The sequence below is a fragment of the Condylostylus longicornis genome, unplaced genomic scaffold, assembly GCF_029603195.1.
Source record: "Condylostylus longicornis isolate FDR11 unplaced genomic scaffold, ASM2960319v2 ptg000080l, whole genome shotgun sequence".
In the NCBI taxonomy this organism is placed as follows: domain Eukaryota; kingdom Metazoa; phylum Arthropoda; class Insecta; order Diptera; family Dolichopodidae; genus Condylostylus; species Condylostylus longicornis.
Genome location: NW_026578048.1, coordinates 3480511 through 3500988, shown reverse-complemented (window position 1 = coordinate 3500988; position 20478 = coordinate 3480511). Strand labels below are relative to the sequence as shown.

At 23.2% G+C, this 20478-nt stretch overlaps 1 protein-coding gene across 1 annotated transcript in view; it reads right to left on the bottom strand.

The window, feature by feature from the left end:
* The window catches only part of LOC129612953 (T-complex protein 1 subunit eta), a 105249-nt gene extending 85586 nt beyond the window's left edge, over positions 1–19663 (bottom strand). Inside the window, exons 1-3 of the mRNA XM_055526816.1 lie at positions 19542–19663; positions 18868–19128; positions 17832–18801 (exon numbers count right to left, since the gene is read on the bottom strand). Coding sequence (XP_055382791.1) covers positions 17832–18801; positions 18868–19128; positions 19542–19544 — 1234 coding nt within the window. The 5' untranslated portion in view covers positions 19545–19663. The remainder of the gene's footprint in view (positions 1–17831; positions 18802–18867; positions 19129–19541) is intronic.
* Positions 19664–20478: the final 815 nt, after the last annotated feature.

The window sequence follows — 20478 nt, the reverse complement described above, 5'->3', positions numbered from 1 at the left end:
TAAAATTAAGTTCTTATTATATTTTTACTTACTATCTGAAACTAGTTAATTACAGTCTTAACTTACTAAATTTAATATTAATATTTAATTAGATTGCGCATAGTGGGATTATTAAAGTTTTAATGCGTAATCAATGTAATCTAAATTTTTTAGCAAAAAGGTTGGCGTAATTTCCGATTACAGCTAAAATTATTACGAAAGTATTAAATTTCGTGCTTGTGTACAATGAAGTCTAATGGTTATCGAACTTGATTAATGCTACAAAAATAGCCCTACAATACCTAGAAACATTAGTCAACATGTTCTAATAAAAGTAAATATTTATTTTTATTAATTGATTTAAGGAGTAATCTCCCACTTTGGATTCGTTCACACAAGTTCTAGTTTTCAATTATTTGAATTAAATTTAATTATTTTGATGTATGAAATGATCTACACAAATTTGAAAATAAGTGAATATAGTCAATATTCATTTTCGAACATAGCAACTATTTTACTTGAAATAACTTATTTGAGAACTAATTTTGTGTTCTCTGCTAAAGTTCTATAGCAATAAATTTTGAATTATAAGTTTTGTTATGCTAAAGTTCTATAGCAATAAATTTTGAATTATAAGTTTTGTTACATAACCATAAATGCGTCTTGATTTTACCGTATTTTGCAATAGTAAGAAGTGACAAAACGAAATTCAATAACTGAAATTCAGCTGTGAAATAAACAAAACAAAATTTATGTTACATACAGACGTGTATGTTTAGTTTGATCACATCGAATGTTATTTTCCTCTTCATATTACAATATCAAATATATGCATATATGTATGTATATAAAATAATTGTATACTGTAAACATTTCTGCACAAATACTGAATTAGACATTTAAAAGCAAAATGGTTCAAACCCAAAAAACCACATCTGACGACGCATAGATGCATTTTTAATTTTCAGAAAATTTTAGATTTAAATAGTGGGTCTTTTATGTGAAGCCACCCGTATTTGACAGAAATATTGTAAATGTAAGTCTTTTAATTTTTTCTATTTAAATAATTAAATTTTTACAAATTAGAATTAGAATAAAAAATGAAATTGAGGCCACTCTAACGACTTACGGATTGGAAATATTTAAAAAGTTTTGTACAGAAAAAGGTTATTGGTTTTAAGAAGCATATAAATTAATTTCAACTCTTAATTATTTTGTGCAATTGACTCGAAATGAACAATTTTGGGGCTAGGACCGCTTTGCTTTTAAACGTCTTCATTTTCAATTTTTAAAATTTTTAATGAAGCATCACTTTTTTTGCCCTCTCTTTGCTACTTCTTTAAACTACATAAACATCACATCATTTGTTTATTTGAAAACTTAAGTAATAATGATTTCGAAATAATTATTTTGCGCAATAATCATTATTTTATATTGAGGAAATTAATCAATTTAAAAAAAATAATCAGACGAATGAAAAAAAATAAAATTATATTTTTTTATTTTGTTAATTCTTATTGAACTTTTTTTTCTGTTTTAAAAATTTGCTGAGATTTTAAGAAAATAAACATATTGAAATTAAAAATTTGTTTCGAAAATTTTAGGTATTCGGTAATCTTACATAATAGATTTAAAAATAATGTACTCGTAAGTCTGCATTTTAAATTGGAATAATTAAATTATGTTTCGAAACAATTTGGCAAATTAAAAAAATAAAATGATGAGTAGTTAAAATAACTTGGTTATAGCTCAACAATAACTTCAATTTCGGCTGCTCCTGACTAGTTTGAAAATGTTGATGGAACACAGCTATTATTGTATTGTACTGCAAATATTAATGATTTCGAAATAGCTGTAATATTGTTAACGTAGCTATAGAATTAAGAATTTAGGAATTTTAAGTTGAAATATGAATTTACATATTATAAAAGATAGGCTTTAATATACATACATACTTATTTTAAAATAATTAGTAACAAATAAATTTCTTTTTTCGAACTTCGTTCGAATTTAACAGAAAAACTCAAACAAGCTTCTAGACGAGCTTGTTTTATACTTATTTTAACTTTATACATATTTTATACACTATCAAATCAGAATTCTCCGTTTTTCTAATAGATATTTCATTTTTCCAATAAGATCTTCAGATTTTGACCTTTTTTTTCAAATTATCGACTGAACTTCTAAACTGACTTTCTAAAACAGAATAAATTTTGTATACATTTTAGAAAAAAAACGAGATACGAAAACGAAACAATTCTTCTCACTCGAAAATTACATTATACAAACATATGATAGTTAGCAAAAGCTCTAAGATCAGGCTCTAAGCAAAAGATTCTTTTGATTTTAATAATAACCATAGTGGTTTGGTGCACACAGTATTTTGATATTCAAAAATTTACTTCTATTTCAAAGACTATAAATGGTAACGTTTTATATTTTAGTTTATTACTCTCCTTAATATTTGGCATAAACCAAACAAATAATTTTTTTTATCTAAATTGCGATTTAATACAAATTTCTTTTTTATTTTTTTTTTTGGTTAAATAATGATTATTATGAGCAGTTTATGACGCGTTAACTTGAGAATATTCATTTGTTATATGAGAAGAAAAAATAATATTTATTAAAAAAATAAAAATAAAATAAGCTAAAAGTGAGCAATAAAAAAAAATTTCACTTAAACGATTACGAAATGTTTAAGCAGTACGTGCTTGCTATTAGAGTTTGTATTCAATTTATAATTAAAATGTGTTTAAATTTTTTTAATTTCTTCAAGATGCTTTCTTATTGCGTGTTCATCTTCCATTTTTGTTTTGAAGAGTTTTGCATGCAATTTTATATATATACATACATATGTATGTGTGTATTATGAAAAATTGATTTTCGATGCAAAAACTATTTTAAAGAGTGTGTAGAAATTATATTTATAATGTTGAAAATTTGCCTTTATTAAGCAGCTGTAATTAATAAAATTACAATTTATTAAAATTTAAACATTAATTGTAGTTTCTTCAGGACTTTTAATTTTTAAGTACAATATTCGCTCATAGTAATATTAAGAACCGTTTTATCATTGCGTTTGAGTTTTGAAAATTAACTCATTTATAATTATGTACTCGTAGATCTCATATTGGATTGGAAAAAGATGCTATTCCAAAATAAATATTGATCATTTATATTGAAAATTAAATGTGTTCAATAATTCATAATTTACTGAACAATGTCAGGAGAGTTAATACTATCGATACATTTGTAATTTTAAATGGAAATTTTCTAAAAGTAAATGCACTACATATTAAACTTTAATTAACAATATCAGTTTCGCTTTCAAATTTGAAAATTAACTCTTAATTATGTTTAAACCTTAAAATTATTAGCAGACACTTCTCTATTTTTTATTTTGCAAGAATTTTTTTTGAAAATTGACGGCATGGACGACAGAATTGAAACGACGGAGAAATTTTAATTGAAGATTAACAGATTAGGACGGCGTAAGCACTGTATCTATAACTTATACATAGCTTTGTATTCTTTTTAATTTTTTACGTGTAATATTAACCGTGTTCTTCAATTAAGGACAGTGTAAATTCATTTTATATGACAGCTTTTAAATTTTGTAAATATTTTCGTAAAAATATTTAAACAAAAAAAAAAGTAAATAATTCCAAGCCAATATTATTTTAATTTTTTTGCTTTCGTTTTCTTTTATCCTAGGTTTCGTCATACAATTTTGGTGCGAAGGCAAGAATAAAAATATTTAATGTTTTTATAAACAAATAAACAAAATAAAAATTTATGAAGAAAAAAAAAATATTGTTTTGCTTCCAAAATTTTTTGATATTTTAAACTAAAAATGTTTTTTTCTTTTTTTTTGTTTTGGAAATTTTCAAAATTGATGATGTAAAAATTGATATATAAACATTTTTAAAATAAATAATATTTTGACAGTGGGCACAATTCAAAATAAGTAATATATTGAGGATATTAAGGGATTAATCGTATAAAAATTTTTTTTCTGTGACTCCAACCTTTTTTGCAATCAAAAATCAACTATATACATACATGCGTTTTTTCTAGAGTAGTAAGTATATCAAATTCAATGCTTCCAGGGTAAGTGAAAGCAGTTTGCAAAAGGAACACTGTTTCAAATGCAAATTCTGTTATACAAGAGCGAAAACTAAACTAGGGAATTTATATTTATTTTTTATATACTTATGTACATATGTACATAACTCCAATTACTTATTCTAAAAATTCCATATAATAAATCCTATGAACTATGCTGGTGTAGCTGATATTATTATACTTTTTGAAGCTTGAAGTCAGACATGTTCTTTGGGAATTTCTATTTAAATGAAATGCATCAATAATTTACAAATCTTAGATGAAATAAACAATCCTAAATATTTCATAGAGGATGTGTATAATATATCCCTTGTTTGTTTATCTACTGCTTTTTTAATGTACTGTAAACTGTAATACAAAATTGATATAACAAAACAATTAATATTGAAAATTTATGTTAGATGAGTTGTGTTCTCTAGTTTTCTATATGAAATATTTTGCATAATAGAAAAGCAGTTCACATCACAATTTTATGTACATATATATATGTATGTACATGCCATAATTTTGAATCAAAGCACAATTATATAATAATTTATTGTCTTTTCAGTTAAAACTTGTTTCAATTTACAGTTCAATTGATTTCATTAGCATTATGAATTTGTTATACATACATATTATTCTATGTATTTATAACTTTTGTTTGGAATTTTATACTTTGTGTATAAATGTTTTTCTTTTTTAGAATATTCTAGTACATATTGTATATTTGTAATTTAACAATGTTTAACTCTTGAACAATAATTTTATTTGCAAATCATATTATTGTTATTTATTTTGAATGATAATACAAAAAGGGTATTGATTATTTCCCATTATTATAGTGTTATAAACAAATTGAAAAGTATTTTTTTAGATTTCAGTAATAAGTATGTATTCATTAAAATAGTAGAGTATTTTGTTATTGCAAAAGAAACAAATTAATAATATCTTCAAAATTAATAAAACTTATCTAAGAGTTAACATGTGTGTAGATAATTAAATAATATGCTAGTATCAATTAATATAGATTTATAGATCTAGAAGCAAATATAACAAAAATACAATTTTACTAATTGTATACATATGTATGTACATATATGTAAATAATTACATTGTGTAGCATAATAGAATTTACGTTATCCCTCAGATCGGAATTGTAATAATACTGTATTAATGCGAAATTCAGTTTATAAATGCCATTTGCTGAATTGTGTATCGATACGGTATTATTACAATTGCGATGTCAGGGTATGTTTCAATTCTGAAATTTAACTTGTTACAACAAACAATTTACATACAAATATACATACATATCTCTTTAGTATCATTTGCTCCATATTGGAATGTATTATAATACATTCAACAAAGCTAGTGTATTTGTTATTTAAATTAGAGGCTCAACTAAACTTTTATTACTCTAATAATGAAGTATGTATGTATATTGTTTATTTAAGTTTTTATTTTTAAAATAATAGATATTTTGGCGAAACACTCACTCATAAGTTTAATGAACTTTACTTTTGTTTTTAATAATTGTAGTGATCCCATTAAAATAATTTAAATTATCATTATTAAAAATATATCAATTTAGTAAGAGTATCTAGACATAGGTACTTGACAATTTCTTTATTTTTCTTTTTTGTTACGATTAAACTCTAATCATAACTAGTTTTGATAAGCATTTTTCAAAAAAACAAAACAACATTTCAAGAGTTTCAACTATAAGTAAAGTGTTTAATAAAAAAACAACATAAAACAATTTAAACAGGTTACCTTTTCATTATTTTGAGTCTCTTTAGATGATAAGGAATTGTTAAATAAGATTTTTGGATAAGATATAGTAAAAATTAACAAGACTTTTTCTCTTAAGTTACTTTACTATCTATCGGCAGCGACTATCGTTAATTTTACTTTAATTTGTTTATTTTTTATTTAAAAAATTTTAAAATTTCTTTAAAAAAATTTGTCTTATTATTGAGTATCAATGTATTAAAGCAAGAAAATTAACAAAAATTTTATAAAATAAATTATCTCCAAATTAGTACAGTGAAGACAGAACTCGGCTATTAAAAGATTTCACTAAATTTATTTATTTTGTGCAAATATTTAATTAAGCTTAAACTAAAATAACAAAGAATACTTTCTAGAATTATTTCAACTATATTGCATCAACTATAATATTATTTTTAATATAATCAACATTATATTGTACAAAGTTTTTATCTTCTATTTTTTCTTTTTTTAAGCCATCCGATTCGACCTACTTTTTTTGATTTACAGTATAATCAAAATTAAATTGTTCTGTTCAATTTGCTTCTATGTACACATATACATACAAACATACATTGTATAAGATAAAAAAAAGTATAACAACAATATTCTTAATTAAACAAAATAATTTGGAAGTAATTAAAGCTTAACAATAATTAAATTTATTCGTTTAATTAAACAAATCAACAGAATAGAATATTGTTAGCTAGAAAAAAAAAATTTAAAAACTAAACTCAATTGGGGTCGATAAATTGCTGCTGTATGCTAGTATTACGTGTATCTTTCTTTTGAAATTACATCAAATTAATAAGCAGTTGAAAACAAGGCACAAAAAAAAAATTCACTAACAGCAAAATGTAATCAACTCATATCAAAAATAAAAATTTTATTTTTCGCAATTGTAAATAATTACAATATAAAAGTCAAACAAAAGACAAAAAAAAAAGAAAAGAGTAACGTACATTAACAAAAAAGCCGAATAGAAAAAAAAATTGTAATTCCAGTAAACTTTGAGGTACACTGAAGTCAATTTCAAATTACTTAATCACTTTTGATAAACTCAAAGTGAGTTTTGATGTAGGTTTCTAGTCAGCTTGGCATAAGGGGAAATGAGCAAACGAATAGGATTAAACTGAATCTGTTTATTACATATGACTTTTGTCGAGTCGTATAATAAAAATGAGGAATCAATTGAATGATTTAAGAAAAAGCAATCAAACCCTGGTGGAAAGGGACTGAACGGAGATATAAAACTTATAGCTTGCTCTAAAATGGGGGGTTGAAAATAAGTTCATACGTCATTTTTATATAAGAAATTTAAGGGTCGAATTTTAAGGGTCATTTAAAAAAAAATGCGACTTTTAGCAAGGTCTAGAAGATTAAGTGTGAAAAAAGTTTTAAATATATTAACGACCTATGTGTATCGAATTTTCCTATATCGAATTTGTTGAAGGTAATTCGTATGTATGTATGCAGATATTTTACAATATAAATAATTTATTAAAAATCAAAACAATTATGAAAGAATATTTAAGATTAAAGCTCTTATTATAATCGGTGAAGCGAATGAAATTTTTGTTGAATATGAATTTTTGGTATTATGATCGGCGAATTGGTCTAAATTTTAGGGAATAAACTATAAAATCTGTCGAATGAAAATTCAGTGTGACAAGCTTGGCGACTTAAACCAAAAATCGATTTAATACGTAAGCGTTTTTTTTTATTGGATATTATAGCATATATAGTGATATAATAATGGAAAAACCTAAACTAACTGTAAAATTCTACAAATATTATTGTAAAAAATATTGATTGTTTAATATTAATTTAAGCGTGAAAAAAATGACCCCTTAATTGCTATATATTTATGTGTAGTGTTAACATCATTATTTACGATAGGTTTTCTGATGTCTTGTGGTAGGAACATTTTGGAACTGGCGAATGAAAGCATTCGCTGATCATAATTTAAAATATCATTCAATTCGCCTAGTCAATTCGACTCGCCTACCCATTCGCTTCGCCGATCATAATAAGGGTATAATTTTGTATTTTTATTTCTAATTCTCATTTATGTAATTATCAGTTAATTGAAATTAGTTTTTATTTATTATCAATTAATATAAGCGAAAAAAGAAATTCAGAATAACAAAATTAATATAACGAATTCAATTTATAAATTTTGTTATAAAATAAAAAAGTATTGTGCTGAACAACAAACACTATTTTTATATTTTGTTTTTGTTTTTATTGTTCTCTTTTAGAGGTCTATTTGTTTATATAAGTACTCTTGTTGCTTAATTTGTACATACTTATGTACCTAACACAAATGTACTTACGTACGTACATATGTATATACATACATATATGTGGAGATAGACACGACATGTTATGTGGCGAGTTTATGTGGCATTATTATTCTCTTATCATGCCGTTCAATGCACTCGTAAACATCATTCTATTATCAAATAAGTAAAAACAAAAACAAAAACTAGCTTTTTAATTTATACATTTTGCTTTTATTGTATTGTGTGTTATTATTGTTTTTCTTTTTTTTTTTTTGATTAAACAAAAATGACGTTCACAATGTTGCTCTGCTTTTACGCTTTTGTTGTTATCGTCGTTCGGGATTTCTTTGTGTTTCTTTTTTAATTTTTTTTTGTTTTGTTTTATTAATAGCTAGTTTTCTATTATGGCAAATTCTCTTTATTCAATTTGAATGTTAGTTACTAAGTGATAAAATAAATAAAGAATAACCATTGCAATTTAATTTATAAAAAAAAAAGAATAAGAAGAAATCGAATAAAAAATTGTTCAGCATTAATTTAATGGGCATTGGTTTGATCTTGGTGTCCTTTTGTTGTTTTTTTTTTTTTGGTTTTGGGTGGCGTTAATTTTTATTTCTCTATTCAATATTGTCAAATAAAATTTAAAATAATGCAGATTAAGGTCATTTATTTATTCTACTTTATTTCATTAATAAAATTTACTTTTTCATAGCGACAAGTAACTACATTGTACATACACCCATGCATTTATAACAAAAAACGACAAGCAAAATATTCATAAAAAATTTAAACTGATGCACAATTTTGTGGAATAAATTCGTTGTAGAACAAAGGCAAAAATTTTGAAGATTATTTTGACAAAATGTAAAGTTATTTAAAATAATTACATACATATGTACATAGCAAAATTTTGAAAATATTTCGGGAAAAATATATAAGGAGGACACATTTATAAGGCAGGTTAGTTAAGATGTAAAATTTTAAACTGTAACCAATACCGTTTAGATGCTGACAAATAAACACCAATTAAGTAGGTATGTACTTTAATTTTAATTATAATTACATGAATATTTAAGAGGATATACATTATGTAAATAATTAAGAGTAATTTGTAAATGTCCAAAAAATGTTATAACTTTCTTAATTAGCAAAATTATGTAAAAAAAATATGTTTTTAATATAATGAAATCTAATATTTAATAGAAGCTTATAAATTGGTAAAATAATAATTACATACATATGTAAGTACATATGTACATACATACACACCTACTTAAAATAATTTAAATTGTAATTATTGCAAAAATGTAGAAATTTTGAAATTAATACGAACAATTAAAAAAAGATTAATTCAAAAAATAAAATATAAAACTTTATAGTTTGTTTTCGTGTACATACATACATATACATGTATGTACATATGAGAGTAGTTATGTACATAACAAAGTACATCCATACATATATCTTTTATGTATTTTATATAAAAATTTTAATTGTGTTCTGCTTTTCTTTGTTTTTGTTTCATTTCCTTTTTTACACAATATTTTGTTTTGTTTGGAATAAAACAAAAAGAAACAAAAAAATAATAAAAAAACGCTTAAAATTAATTTTCATTTTCATTCCTCTTCTTGTTCCCCTGATCTATGGATCCAATAGAATTTCAAGTTTCCTTTACATTTTATTTTTGCTTTTTTATACAATTTTTTTTTTTTGCGTTTTGTAGAACTTACGTATGACCCGAGTCACGTTGTGTTTATAAATATTCCATTTTAATATTTTAAAATCTACAATTCTATAGTGATTTCTACAAATGCATGTATATATGTATGAATATAAATAAATTATGAATGTATGTAAGTAGTATATATAAATAAATAATTGTATAGGGGCAAGAGATTCATGTAGAAAGAAAAAACAAACAAATATTTTAATATGGAGAAGACGTGCTAATTTTTTTTTAGAGGTTTGTTTACACATTTTTGATTTTTGTTTTCGATAATAAAGCATGAACTTTTTTTTTTGTTGCTAATGTTTGTTCTTTGATTATGTTTTCTATCTAAAAAGAAATCGAAAATAAATTTTGAACATAATGTAAAAAGAGCGTGTTTAGCAAGAAAAAAAATTCATAAATAATTAAGTGCTATTAAAAATAAAGGATTTCTTTTAATAATAAAATAAAATAACTAAAAATATTATTAAGGAAAGAATTTCCGAAATTCCAAAAAAACAACAAAATATTAAAACGAAGAAAAAAAAATTCTTTGTTCAAAATTTCAAAATAATTTTTAAAAATTTTGCAATAATTTTATTAGAATAACTAGGACAGAAAATTAGGCACATATGTACGTACATATGCACAGACATTAATGATATAAGAAGTAACAAAGAAAAAATTAAAAATAATCAAAATTTTTTAAAATTTGATTTTCAAATTAATTTTGATAACATATTTAAATATGTATGAACATACACACATATGTACGTATTTACATTGTATGTATGTGCTCTAAATGTAGGTAGGTACGTCTATTCCTCAAATTTTTTAATTTATTATTGAACAAAAATAATCACATTTGATAACAAAATTTTTTTGAGTTTAATTGAGTACTAAAGATTTAGAAAAAAAATTAAATCCATATGATAAGCGAGCTCAAAATACGTATGTAACGTATGTTTGTAAAAGGATTATAGAAAATATTAAAATTAACATTAATTATTAATTATTAATAAAACAATATTATGATAAATATATTTTAATTGCACTAAAAAATAAAGTATATTTATGTTCGTACGTATAAGGTGCAATTATCTTGAATTCAAAATGGTTATACTTAACTTCTATTCAAAACTCAAAATCTATTACAATTTTAGGACTTTATTATCCAATATATTTTTAATTAGAAATTTATCTAATCCATATTAGCATTATTGAGAATATTTAGAAAATAGATTTTTTCTATGAAAATTTAGATTTCCTTACATACATACTTATGTTTTTGATTTCCTTTAAACAACACTCAAGCTTTATTTTCAAAAATAACAGTTACATTTGACTTAGGTGCATTTATACAATTATTATTAATACACTAAAGTAGTAAACAATTTAAAACAACATTCTCTAAAAGAAATTATGGGTGTAAAATCAATAATATAAAAACTATAAAGAAAAAATTGTTTCCTGAAAACCTACTAAAAATTACTTAAGTACTTTTTCCCTGCAGTCGTAGATTTATGTTACCAATAAAACTATCTATAAAATACAAATAATTTAATTGACAAATTTAATCTTTGCTTTTAAATTATGAATTAAATAAATTTATCAGAATAGCTTCAGAAGTAATTAATTCAAATTTTTGAAAAAATATATACGATTTCAAACTTTTTACACTGCCGAATTACCATATTTAACCATTTCAACTTCAATTAAATTTAAATGCATTGATTCAGATCTTACAAATGTCGAATTTAATTTCGTAATGCTAAAACGCAACTTAGTATAAACAATAAACAATAGTTAATAAAGACGAGAAATGTTTAGACTCCTATGAATTACGGTATGAAAATTGTGTTAGTAAAAAATATTTTAAATTAAAAATTAATTTAAAAAATTTCCAAATATAAAAATTTTAATTCTATTTTTTTTTTTTTAAATTTTCAAGAAAATTATAGAATTTTCTATATTAATAGTTTTAACATGCCAAAAAGTTGAAAATAATTTTTTTTTATACAATAAAAAATTTCTAAAATTTAATAATATTTTTTTCATTGAATATAATTTTCCTATTAAACAGAAAAAAAATTTATTTTTAAGTAATAAAATAAACATTTCATTTACCAGGAATTTTTAAATTATTAAAAAAAAATATACTTAATAAAAACATAGAAAATGAAAAAAAAATCTTTTATTCTTAACAGAAAATTTTAAATTAATAAATTAAGATTAAATAGGTATATTAATAAATTCGAAAATAAACCTTGGATATTTATATAAAAAAAATAATAAATAGCCAAACAAGCATTGAATTTCTTAAAAACCTACAAAGTAAAGTTTAAACAAAGTTGAATAAAAAAATTCATTAATTTTAACAATTTTTGAATAATTTTAAAGCAAAGCCGAATGCAATTCATATTTTTTCTGTACTATTAAAAAAAAAAATAATTTAAAATAATTAATTATTCAAAAATTATAATTAAATATTTTTTAAAACAACAAAATACAAGGAACAAAAAGTCGAACTCATTTTCTTCATTTTTAATAAACCTACATACCTACATACATACATATGTATATTAAATTTATGTTGTCATCGACGACATGTGCTACAGTAGAACACGTGGTTTTTTATTTTTTATTTATATATATACAAAAAGAGACATAAAAACTTCCCCTTCCTTCGAATTATTCAGCTAATTTTGTTTTTTTTTTTATATCAACATTTTATTAATTACGTAGAATAAGGAAATTCCTAAACAATAGTATAATAAAGAAATAAATAGAAAAATATAGAAAAACAAAAAAAAAATGCTTGAATTTTTATAAAGAAAAAAAAAAAAAAATAGTCAACCTCACCAATCAACTAAATTAATGGTAGTATTTTGTTAATATTATGAAAATTTTGGTTGAAAAAGCTGAGTCATTCCACAATTTGTACAATACGTACGTGCGTACTTACGTGTACGCAAAAAATACAAGTAAATTGAAATTTGAAATATGAGGGAATATTAATTTCCATTTAATGTAATTTAAAAATAATTTTAAAACGCTCTTTTATTTTAATAAGAATTAAATGAAATTTCGAATTAAAAAAATAAAATCAATTGAAATTAATTTTTAAATGAAGTAACAGCTGCAGAAATAAAAAATAAATTAATTTTAAATTGTTTCCTCTTTCAATAATTCTGATAATTTTTTTGCTGATTGTTAGAGGAATAAGGCAATTTAATACTAAATAATGTGCAATTAAATAACATATGTACATACCTACATTTTATTAAAATTTAAAATGATTAGAAAACCAATTGTTTTGGAATTACATTGGCTGGCTTAAATTTTTGTCTAAAATTTACATGAACACTTTGTCTTATTTTTGAATTTTAGTTGTTTTTAAGTCAGATGAATAGAAAAAATGAAAATCGTTTTGCAATAATCTTTATAAATTGCATAATTCTAAATTTTAATTAAAATTTCTATGTATGAAATAAAATATTGTCATTACAAGTTGTAAGAAAACTTTATTTTATTCATGTTTAATTTAAATATTAATTAATATTATCAATAATGAATAGCAAAAATAAGGTCCTAAATGAAAAAATTCTTAATTTACGCTTAATCGCGCTTAATCTTTGATAAAATTGTGGAAATTAACTACAAAGATCTCAATCAATTTTAAAGAAAATGAAATATTTCATATTCATTGTATTCGAGGCTATGTAAAAATTTGGCTGAATTAGGTGTTTCCAAATTATGGAGCTTCAATTAAAATGAGAATTTTCCTTAACAAATTTAATTGAATTTGTGAAAACATATTATAGAATTTTGATATACAGATAAGATCATTTAAAAACTGTTAAATAAAATTTGATAACATGTTTTCTAAACCGATCAAAATTTAATTAATTAAAAATATTGGCCAGAAGTCTATGAAATAAACTACTTTTGTCAGTGAAAATTTAAACAGTATCACACAAATGAGAAGAATTGTTTTTTACACACGTAATAAATCTTTAAATATTAATCTAAATATTGAAGTAATTAATGAATCGATCAATTTTGTCAATTAATCTAAATTTGAAGACTCATCAAATAACTTCAAATTGTTTATATCAAAGGAACAGATTAATTAACATTTATTTACAAACATACTTGTATTTAAAAATAAAATTTTCAATTAAAAATTAATTTAAAAAATTTCAAATTTATTAAATTTTTTTATTATTTTAAATTTACATTCAAATTAAAATAAATTTATTATAGAAAAATATTTTAATTTAATTAATAAAATTAATATTTTCATTAAAAATTGATTTATTTATAAATGTGTTGTGTTTTTATGTCGGTAAATATTAGGAGAACAATTAGTGAAATTAATAAAAATTTAATTAAATTAAATAAAATTTTCTAATAGAAAACAAAGCAACTATTTCCATTGCTAGTTAGCTAACAATTAAATAAATAAGCAAAAGCTAGCGTTAAAAAGCAAACGTGATTTTTTTTTTTTTGTTTAAAAAAGTTTTCTTTCATTTGGCTTTATTTTTTGTTGCTGATTTTTATTTATTTAAAAAAAAAACGCAACCCGTCGAAATAATCGTTGTTGCTGTGCGCAAATAAATGCTTAAAAATTAATGAATCATGATATTCACGTTTTTTTGTCCCCCACCACCACTACTAGTACGACCCTTTCTTATTGTATAATGAAATTTTTGTTTTTGTACTTTTATTTTCATTGAAAACGCTTGAGAATGACGAAATTTATGCTGTTATTGATTCAAAAAGCAAAAAAACACAACAAAAAACGTTTTATTTCTAATGCTTTTTTATGACGCAAACAGGAAAGCTACAAAAAAAAGCTCCCCCTTTATTATATTAATATAATAAATAAATGAATAATTGTCGAATAAGGAGGGAGTAGAAGAGAAGTGAAAGAGGTGAATTAATGAAATATTTATCAATTTTTATGTGAATCGTTAAAAAGGTGTCTAATAATAGCAAACAAAAACGGTGTGTTTTTTGATTTTCATTTACTTTTTGTTAATATAAGCATAGAATAAAAGGAGGAGGAAGCGGGGAGGGGGGAAGCTAGAGAATAATAATTCTGAAAATTCTTTGGGGTGGTCAAAATACAAAGAATTTATATTTCAAATTATTCAATCAAATTAATCTCAATAATTTCAATTAAAAATGTAATTTTTGTTTTTTTCTTATTTTTGGTTTCAAATAATTGATTTTTTTCTTTCAATACAAAATTAATTTTTGCATAATATTTTGTGTTAACAAATATTAAAACAATATTTTGTATAATTATTTAAAATATTTAATAATAAATTCTATCAAAATATTTATAATATGCAATCAAGACATATAGAAAATGAGGAAATAGATAATTGGCATGAGGAAATGATGAATCTTATATAATATACACACTTAAGTACATTTATATTTATTTTCTATTAAAAATGTATAATATTTCTCGGAAGTAAAACAAATTTTAGTTATTATTACTAAAGTTTTGTTGAATTTACTATTATAATTTAAAAGAGAGAATATAAAAAAGTAAAAACATGAAAAAAAAAAAATCATTTACTTATTAAAAAAGGTAAAAATGTTAAATTATTCGATATTTTATTTCATGTAGATCTTTATAATATCAAAGATTATTAAAATGGAATTAAATTTTTTTTTGTAAATGATTAGTTTATAAACGAATCATCATAAATTTTCCAGTTAATAATGAATTATGGAATTAATTAAAAAAATGAAAATAATAGTCACATTATAAATGCATTAAGAAGATCTTATAAAAAAGACCGCTAACAAGAAATAAAAATAAAAAAGCAATGGTTGGATTTACTTAATTATTAAAAAATAAATAAAAATAAAATTGTCGTAACAGAATGAAATTAATAAAGGGATTTTCCTTCTATAAAGGCTCTTATTTCTATTTCGTGAATGACGACAGTAATTGCTGTGTTTAAGTAGCAATTATCAGTACAAAATTAACACAAATGAAACGCTGACTGCTTCTATCAAGACTAGCTTCTTATAAAGAATTATTATTGTAAATAATTAAATTTATAAAGTTTCAAAATCATCAGACTTTCTTATGTTTGACTATTCCAAAATTTCGAAAATTTAAGTTGAATTTGGAATTTCGAGCAGAGTATTCAAAAAAAAAAAATAATTTCTTCATAAAATTGTATCATGTAAATTATTATGTTCCGCGAATGTTGTCCGTAAATTGAATCATTTTCCTTACATTACGTTACAGCCGCATAATTTTTTAGCTAAACTTATTACAGGTACATATGTTTCTTGTTAATTTGCAAAAAATATAGTAGAATTTTATTATTATTACAACATTAGACAACAAAAATCATTTTTGCATTTTAAAAATTTTCCGTAAATCGAAGATTTTTTCCGTAAAAAGAGACTTATTTTTGAATTCCGTAAAACCGAAATCCCGTATATCGCGGTTCCGTTAAGTGAGGAATGAGCGTATAGTAAATCTATGAAAATCGATTGTAAGAGTTAATAAATTTTTTGTGTTTCTTCACTGAAGCTAAAGAAATGAAACTATTTATACAAGTAAATTGTGGGTGTGTACATATATGTATGATCTGCCTATAACATCTTTTGATAATAGTGTGTGTGCGTATATTTAAAATTTTGTTTAGATTTTTCAATAGAAAATAGAATAAGCAAGCTCAAATAATAAATATAATTTTGGGGAATACCATGATTTAGGATTTCAAAAATGGTAAAAGAAATTTTAGTTCGTAGACATTCGTAGACATAAGAAAAGAACGGAATTTACCGTTAAAGCTTGGTAATTTTCTAATTCTATTATAAAATTTAATGAATACTCTTTAGAATCGATAACAAATACTGAATAACAATAAAAATATTTGATTTAGAAACCTAAAATAATTTATATTACTCAATATTTTTAAGTAAATCGAAAAAAATTTGTTTGAAACAAATAATTTATGAATTTCATGCAATCATAAAATCAATAAAAAGTGTGAATAAGGCAGAAAAAGGACAATTTTCCTAATGTTTCTTTAAACTGGACCCAAATATGTGACTTCATGTCTTTTTAGGATTGCGTTCTATTAACTAACCTAAGGAAATATGTACATATTATCGGGGATCCCTTTCTATATACATCAATCGCAATTGCAAACTATTGCAATACCAGTAATCATCATTGAATTACCGCTAATTATGTATACAGGTACGTTGTAAAGATAATAAGGTCTCTGCTTTCTAAAAAATCACAAACTTATTTTATCGTCCTAAAAACTCCTATTTAAAAAATTGAAATGGTTTAACATACTTTTTAACCAAAAATTATTTATTGCACTCTTATTTGAATACTAGATTATGTACGTAATTCCTTGAACTTTTTCAAATGAACATGAATGATGCAATTTCTTTTCCAAACGCTTTAATTATAAAATTAATATTTATTTTTTTAGTTCAATATCGAAATATCATGAAAATATTTTTGCATAATTTAAGATATTTGTGAAAGTGTTTATATGATTGAAAGTGTTATTGACTGAATTAATATAATATTCCTACAAGTTTTTTTCTAAGGATTGTAACAATGTCCACCAAAAAAATTCTACATTTTGAAATGTGGGTATTCAATTAAATTTTGTTATAAAAATGATGTAATTTTATAAAACACAAAAAAATTGGTATTTTAATAAAAATATAGAGCATTGCTTTCTTAAATGTTGCTATGATTGCAATTCTGCGACATTCATATTATATGTATGAAATTTGTAAAAACAAAGAAATAATTATATATTAAAAATATTGTTTTTTAGCAGACAAAACAAGTTCTCTAATCAGTGCTTTACAAGTATGTATATAATTTTTTTCCAATGTAAATAACGAAGATGAAACAATTTTGCAAAATTTATTTTGTTGTTCCTAATAATCAAGAAAATTAAATAACTTACCAGCAACAACTGCATCATTTTTAATAGTTCTTCTTACAATCATAATTGCATCATGAAGAGAACGTTCAGTTTCTTCTAAAAATTGTTCGGCACCACCACGTAAAACAATTGTACATGTTCTAGCATTTGGGCAACCTTGGAATATATTAAAACGTTCTCCACCAATTTGTTTCTCTTCAAATATTTCACTATTTCCAAGGACACTTTCATTAATACCATGTACTGTTGTTATTACCGCACCGCCACACGCTTTCATTGTACGTTTCATATCTTCTTCTGGTACCCGACCAGCACAAAACATATTACGATCAGCAAAATATTGTGTAGCAACATCACCAATTGGTAATTTTGATAAAACAACATTTGCTCCAGATTCATGAATTTTTTGTAATTTATCATATAAAATTTTCCATTCGGCATCAACAACTTTTTGATATTCTTTAACATTATCAACGCGAATTTCTGCATTATCTCTTTCAGCTTTTAATTCTAATTCAATATTGAGTAAAGCAATTTTACAATTTTTATAGCTTTTAGGTGCCATTTCAAAACCAGCATAAGAAAATGTTTTTTTGAATGCTACTCCCGATACAAGAATTGAATCTTCTAATGCACCACCACTTACTTTTTTGATACCGATCATATTAAGTGGTAGTAAATCATCTAATGAAAGAACAGCCTCAACAACCATTTTTGAAAAGAAATCTTTTTGTTGATGAATCAATTTTGAATTCATAGCTGTTGCTGCACATTTTTCCAATAAATTACGTTGATTTGGATCTTTATCTAGTTTATTAAGCTGATTAATTGATGTTTTCTTAAGTTGATTAATTTCTTGTATACACAATGTTAATGATTTTCGAATTGCTTTAATAACAATTCTTGGATGAACTCCTTCTTCAATAAATGGTTTAACTTGCTTCAAAAATTCCCCAGCTAATAAAACTACGGAAGTTGTACCATCTCCAACCTTAAAATTATTGTAAGAAATATTATCCGATATAAAATAACAAAGAAATAATTGCTATAAAATTACTTCTGCATCTTGTGATCTTGCAATGTCTACTAATGTTTTTGCAGCAGGATGAACAATATCTAATAATTTTAGAATAGTTGCTCCATCATTTGAAATAGTGGCTTTACCATGACCATCAACAATTAATTTGTCCATACCACGAGGACCTAAAGTTGTGCGAACAGCATCAACTACAGCTTGACATGCTGTAATATTAGACAATAATTGTGGAGTTCCTTGAGAAACATCAGTGCCTTCTTTTAATAATACTATTTGAGGTTGCTGTAAAGTAATTTTTTTTAAATAAATAATTTTTACTATCAGCTAAAAATTATATAGTTTTGCAAGAGAAATCCAGCTGACTCATTTGCTACTAGACAAAACGAGAAAATTCCATTTGGGGGGAGAAAAAAATAATTGTTTGGAATATTTTAGGTTAGAATTGATCGCCGACTTCAGAATAAATCATATTTTTTTTTGCTAACCGAATTCTAATTTGTATTTGTTGAAATTGATTAAAATAATTTTAAAGTTTACAAAATCAAATGCAAAATATATTTCCAATTAATTTATGGACTTTTATTTTAAAACTTAACCAATGATTCACAGATTTCTCGTTTATTGCCATATTTTCAATAATTTCGAATTAAATTATTAAATTTTGAGTGTATGAGAAATTTAACATCTTCACTTACCATTTTTTATTGATGTTTTTCTATAAAAAATTATTTTAATTTAATAATATATTAAATAAGACACAGAAGTTTACTTTTTTGGAAAATTTTAATTTTCACGAGGACGAGATGAATAAAATTTGACGTTTATGAAGTAATTTTTGAATTGTCAAAAGGGTTGTGTGGCAGAATAAACAAGTATAATCGATAGTTGTGAATATTTTTTTCTCATTGCAGCGCTATCTGTTGGAAATGAATTTCTTGACACATAACTGATTGGGAATTAGTACTCAAAAAATTGCCATCTAGGAGGGAATAGAAAAAAAATGTTTTGAATTATTCTTATATTTGCCATCTGTGAATTAGAATTAATATTAGTAAAAGTAATTATAGTAGACTTAGTAAAAAATGTTTGATTCAATGTAAAAATTGGATGTATCATTCGCTTCATATTAGTTTCATACAATTTGGGAATAATTTTAATTATATTTTTGTATGAACCCTAAAAAATACTTAAAGAACGTATTCTAAAATTATTATTTTAGTTTATGGGTTTTATAAGAAATTTTAGTTTTAACTTTCGCCTAATTTTATGCAAAGAAAATTGTATGTTTTTTTTCACTGAAAACTAGAAAGAAAAATTTGGTTTCAGGAATTCGTCTGATAATCAATGAACCATTGTGAAGCTGCAAAGCCATTCTTTAAAATTTGATTCACAAATTCTTGAAGAAATTACATCTTTTTTTTTGTAAGAAAATCAAAATATTTATGAATTTTTAATGCGTCTACAGGAGGTTATAAATTGAGTTTTAAACCCTGGTCTGTTTACAAAGAAATTTTATTTCTTCTTCTATGGTTTGGGAAATCTCTTGAGTATTTAATCAATCAGGAAAATATTTTTCGTCTTAACTAAATGACCTACATCAAAATCAATAAAAATCTCGGTAGTTTTCTTATT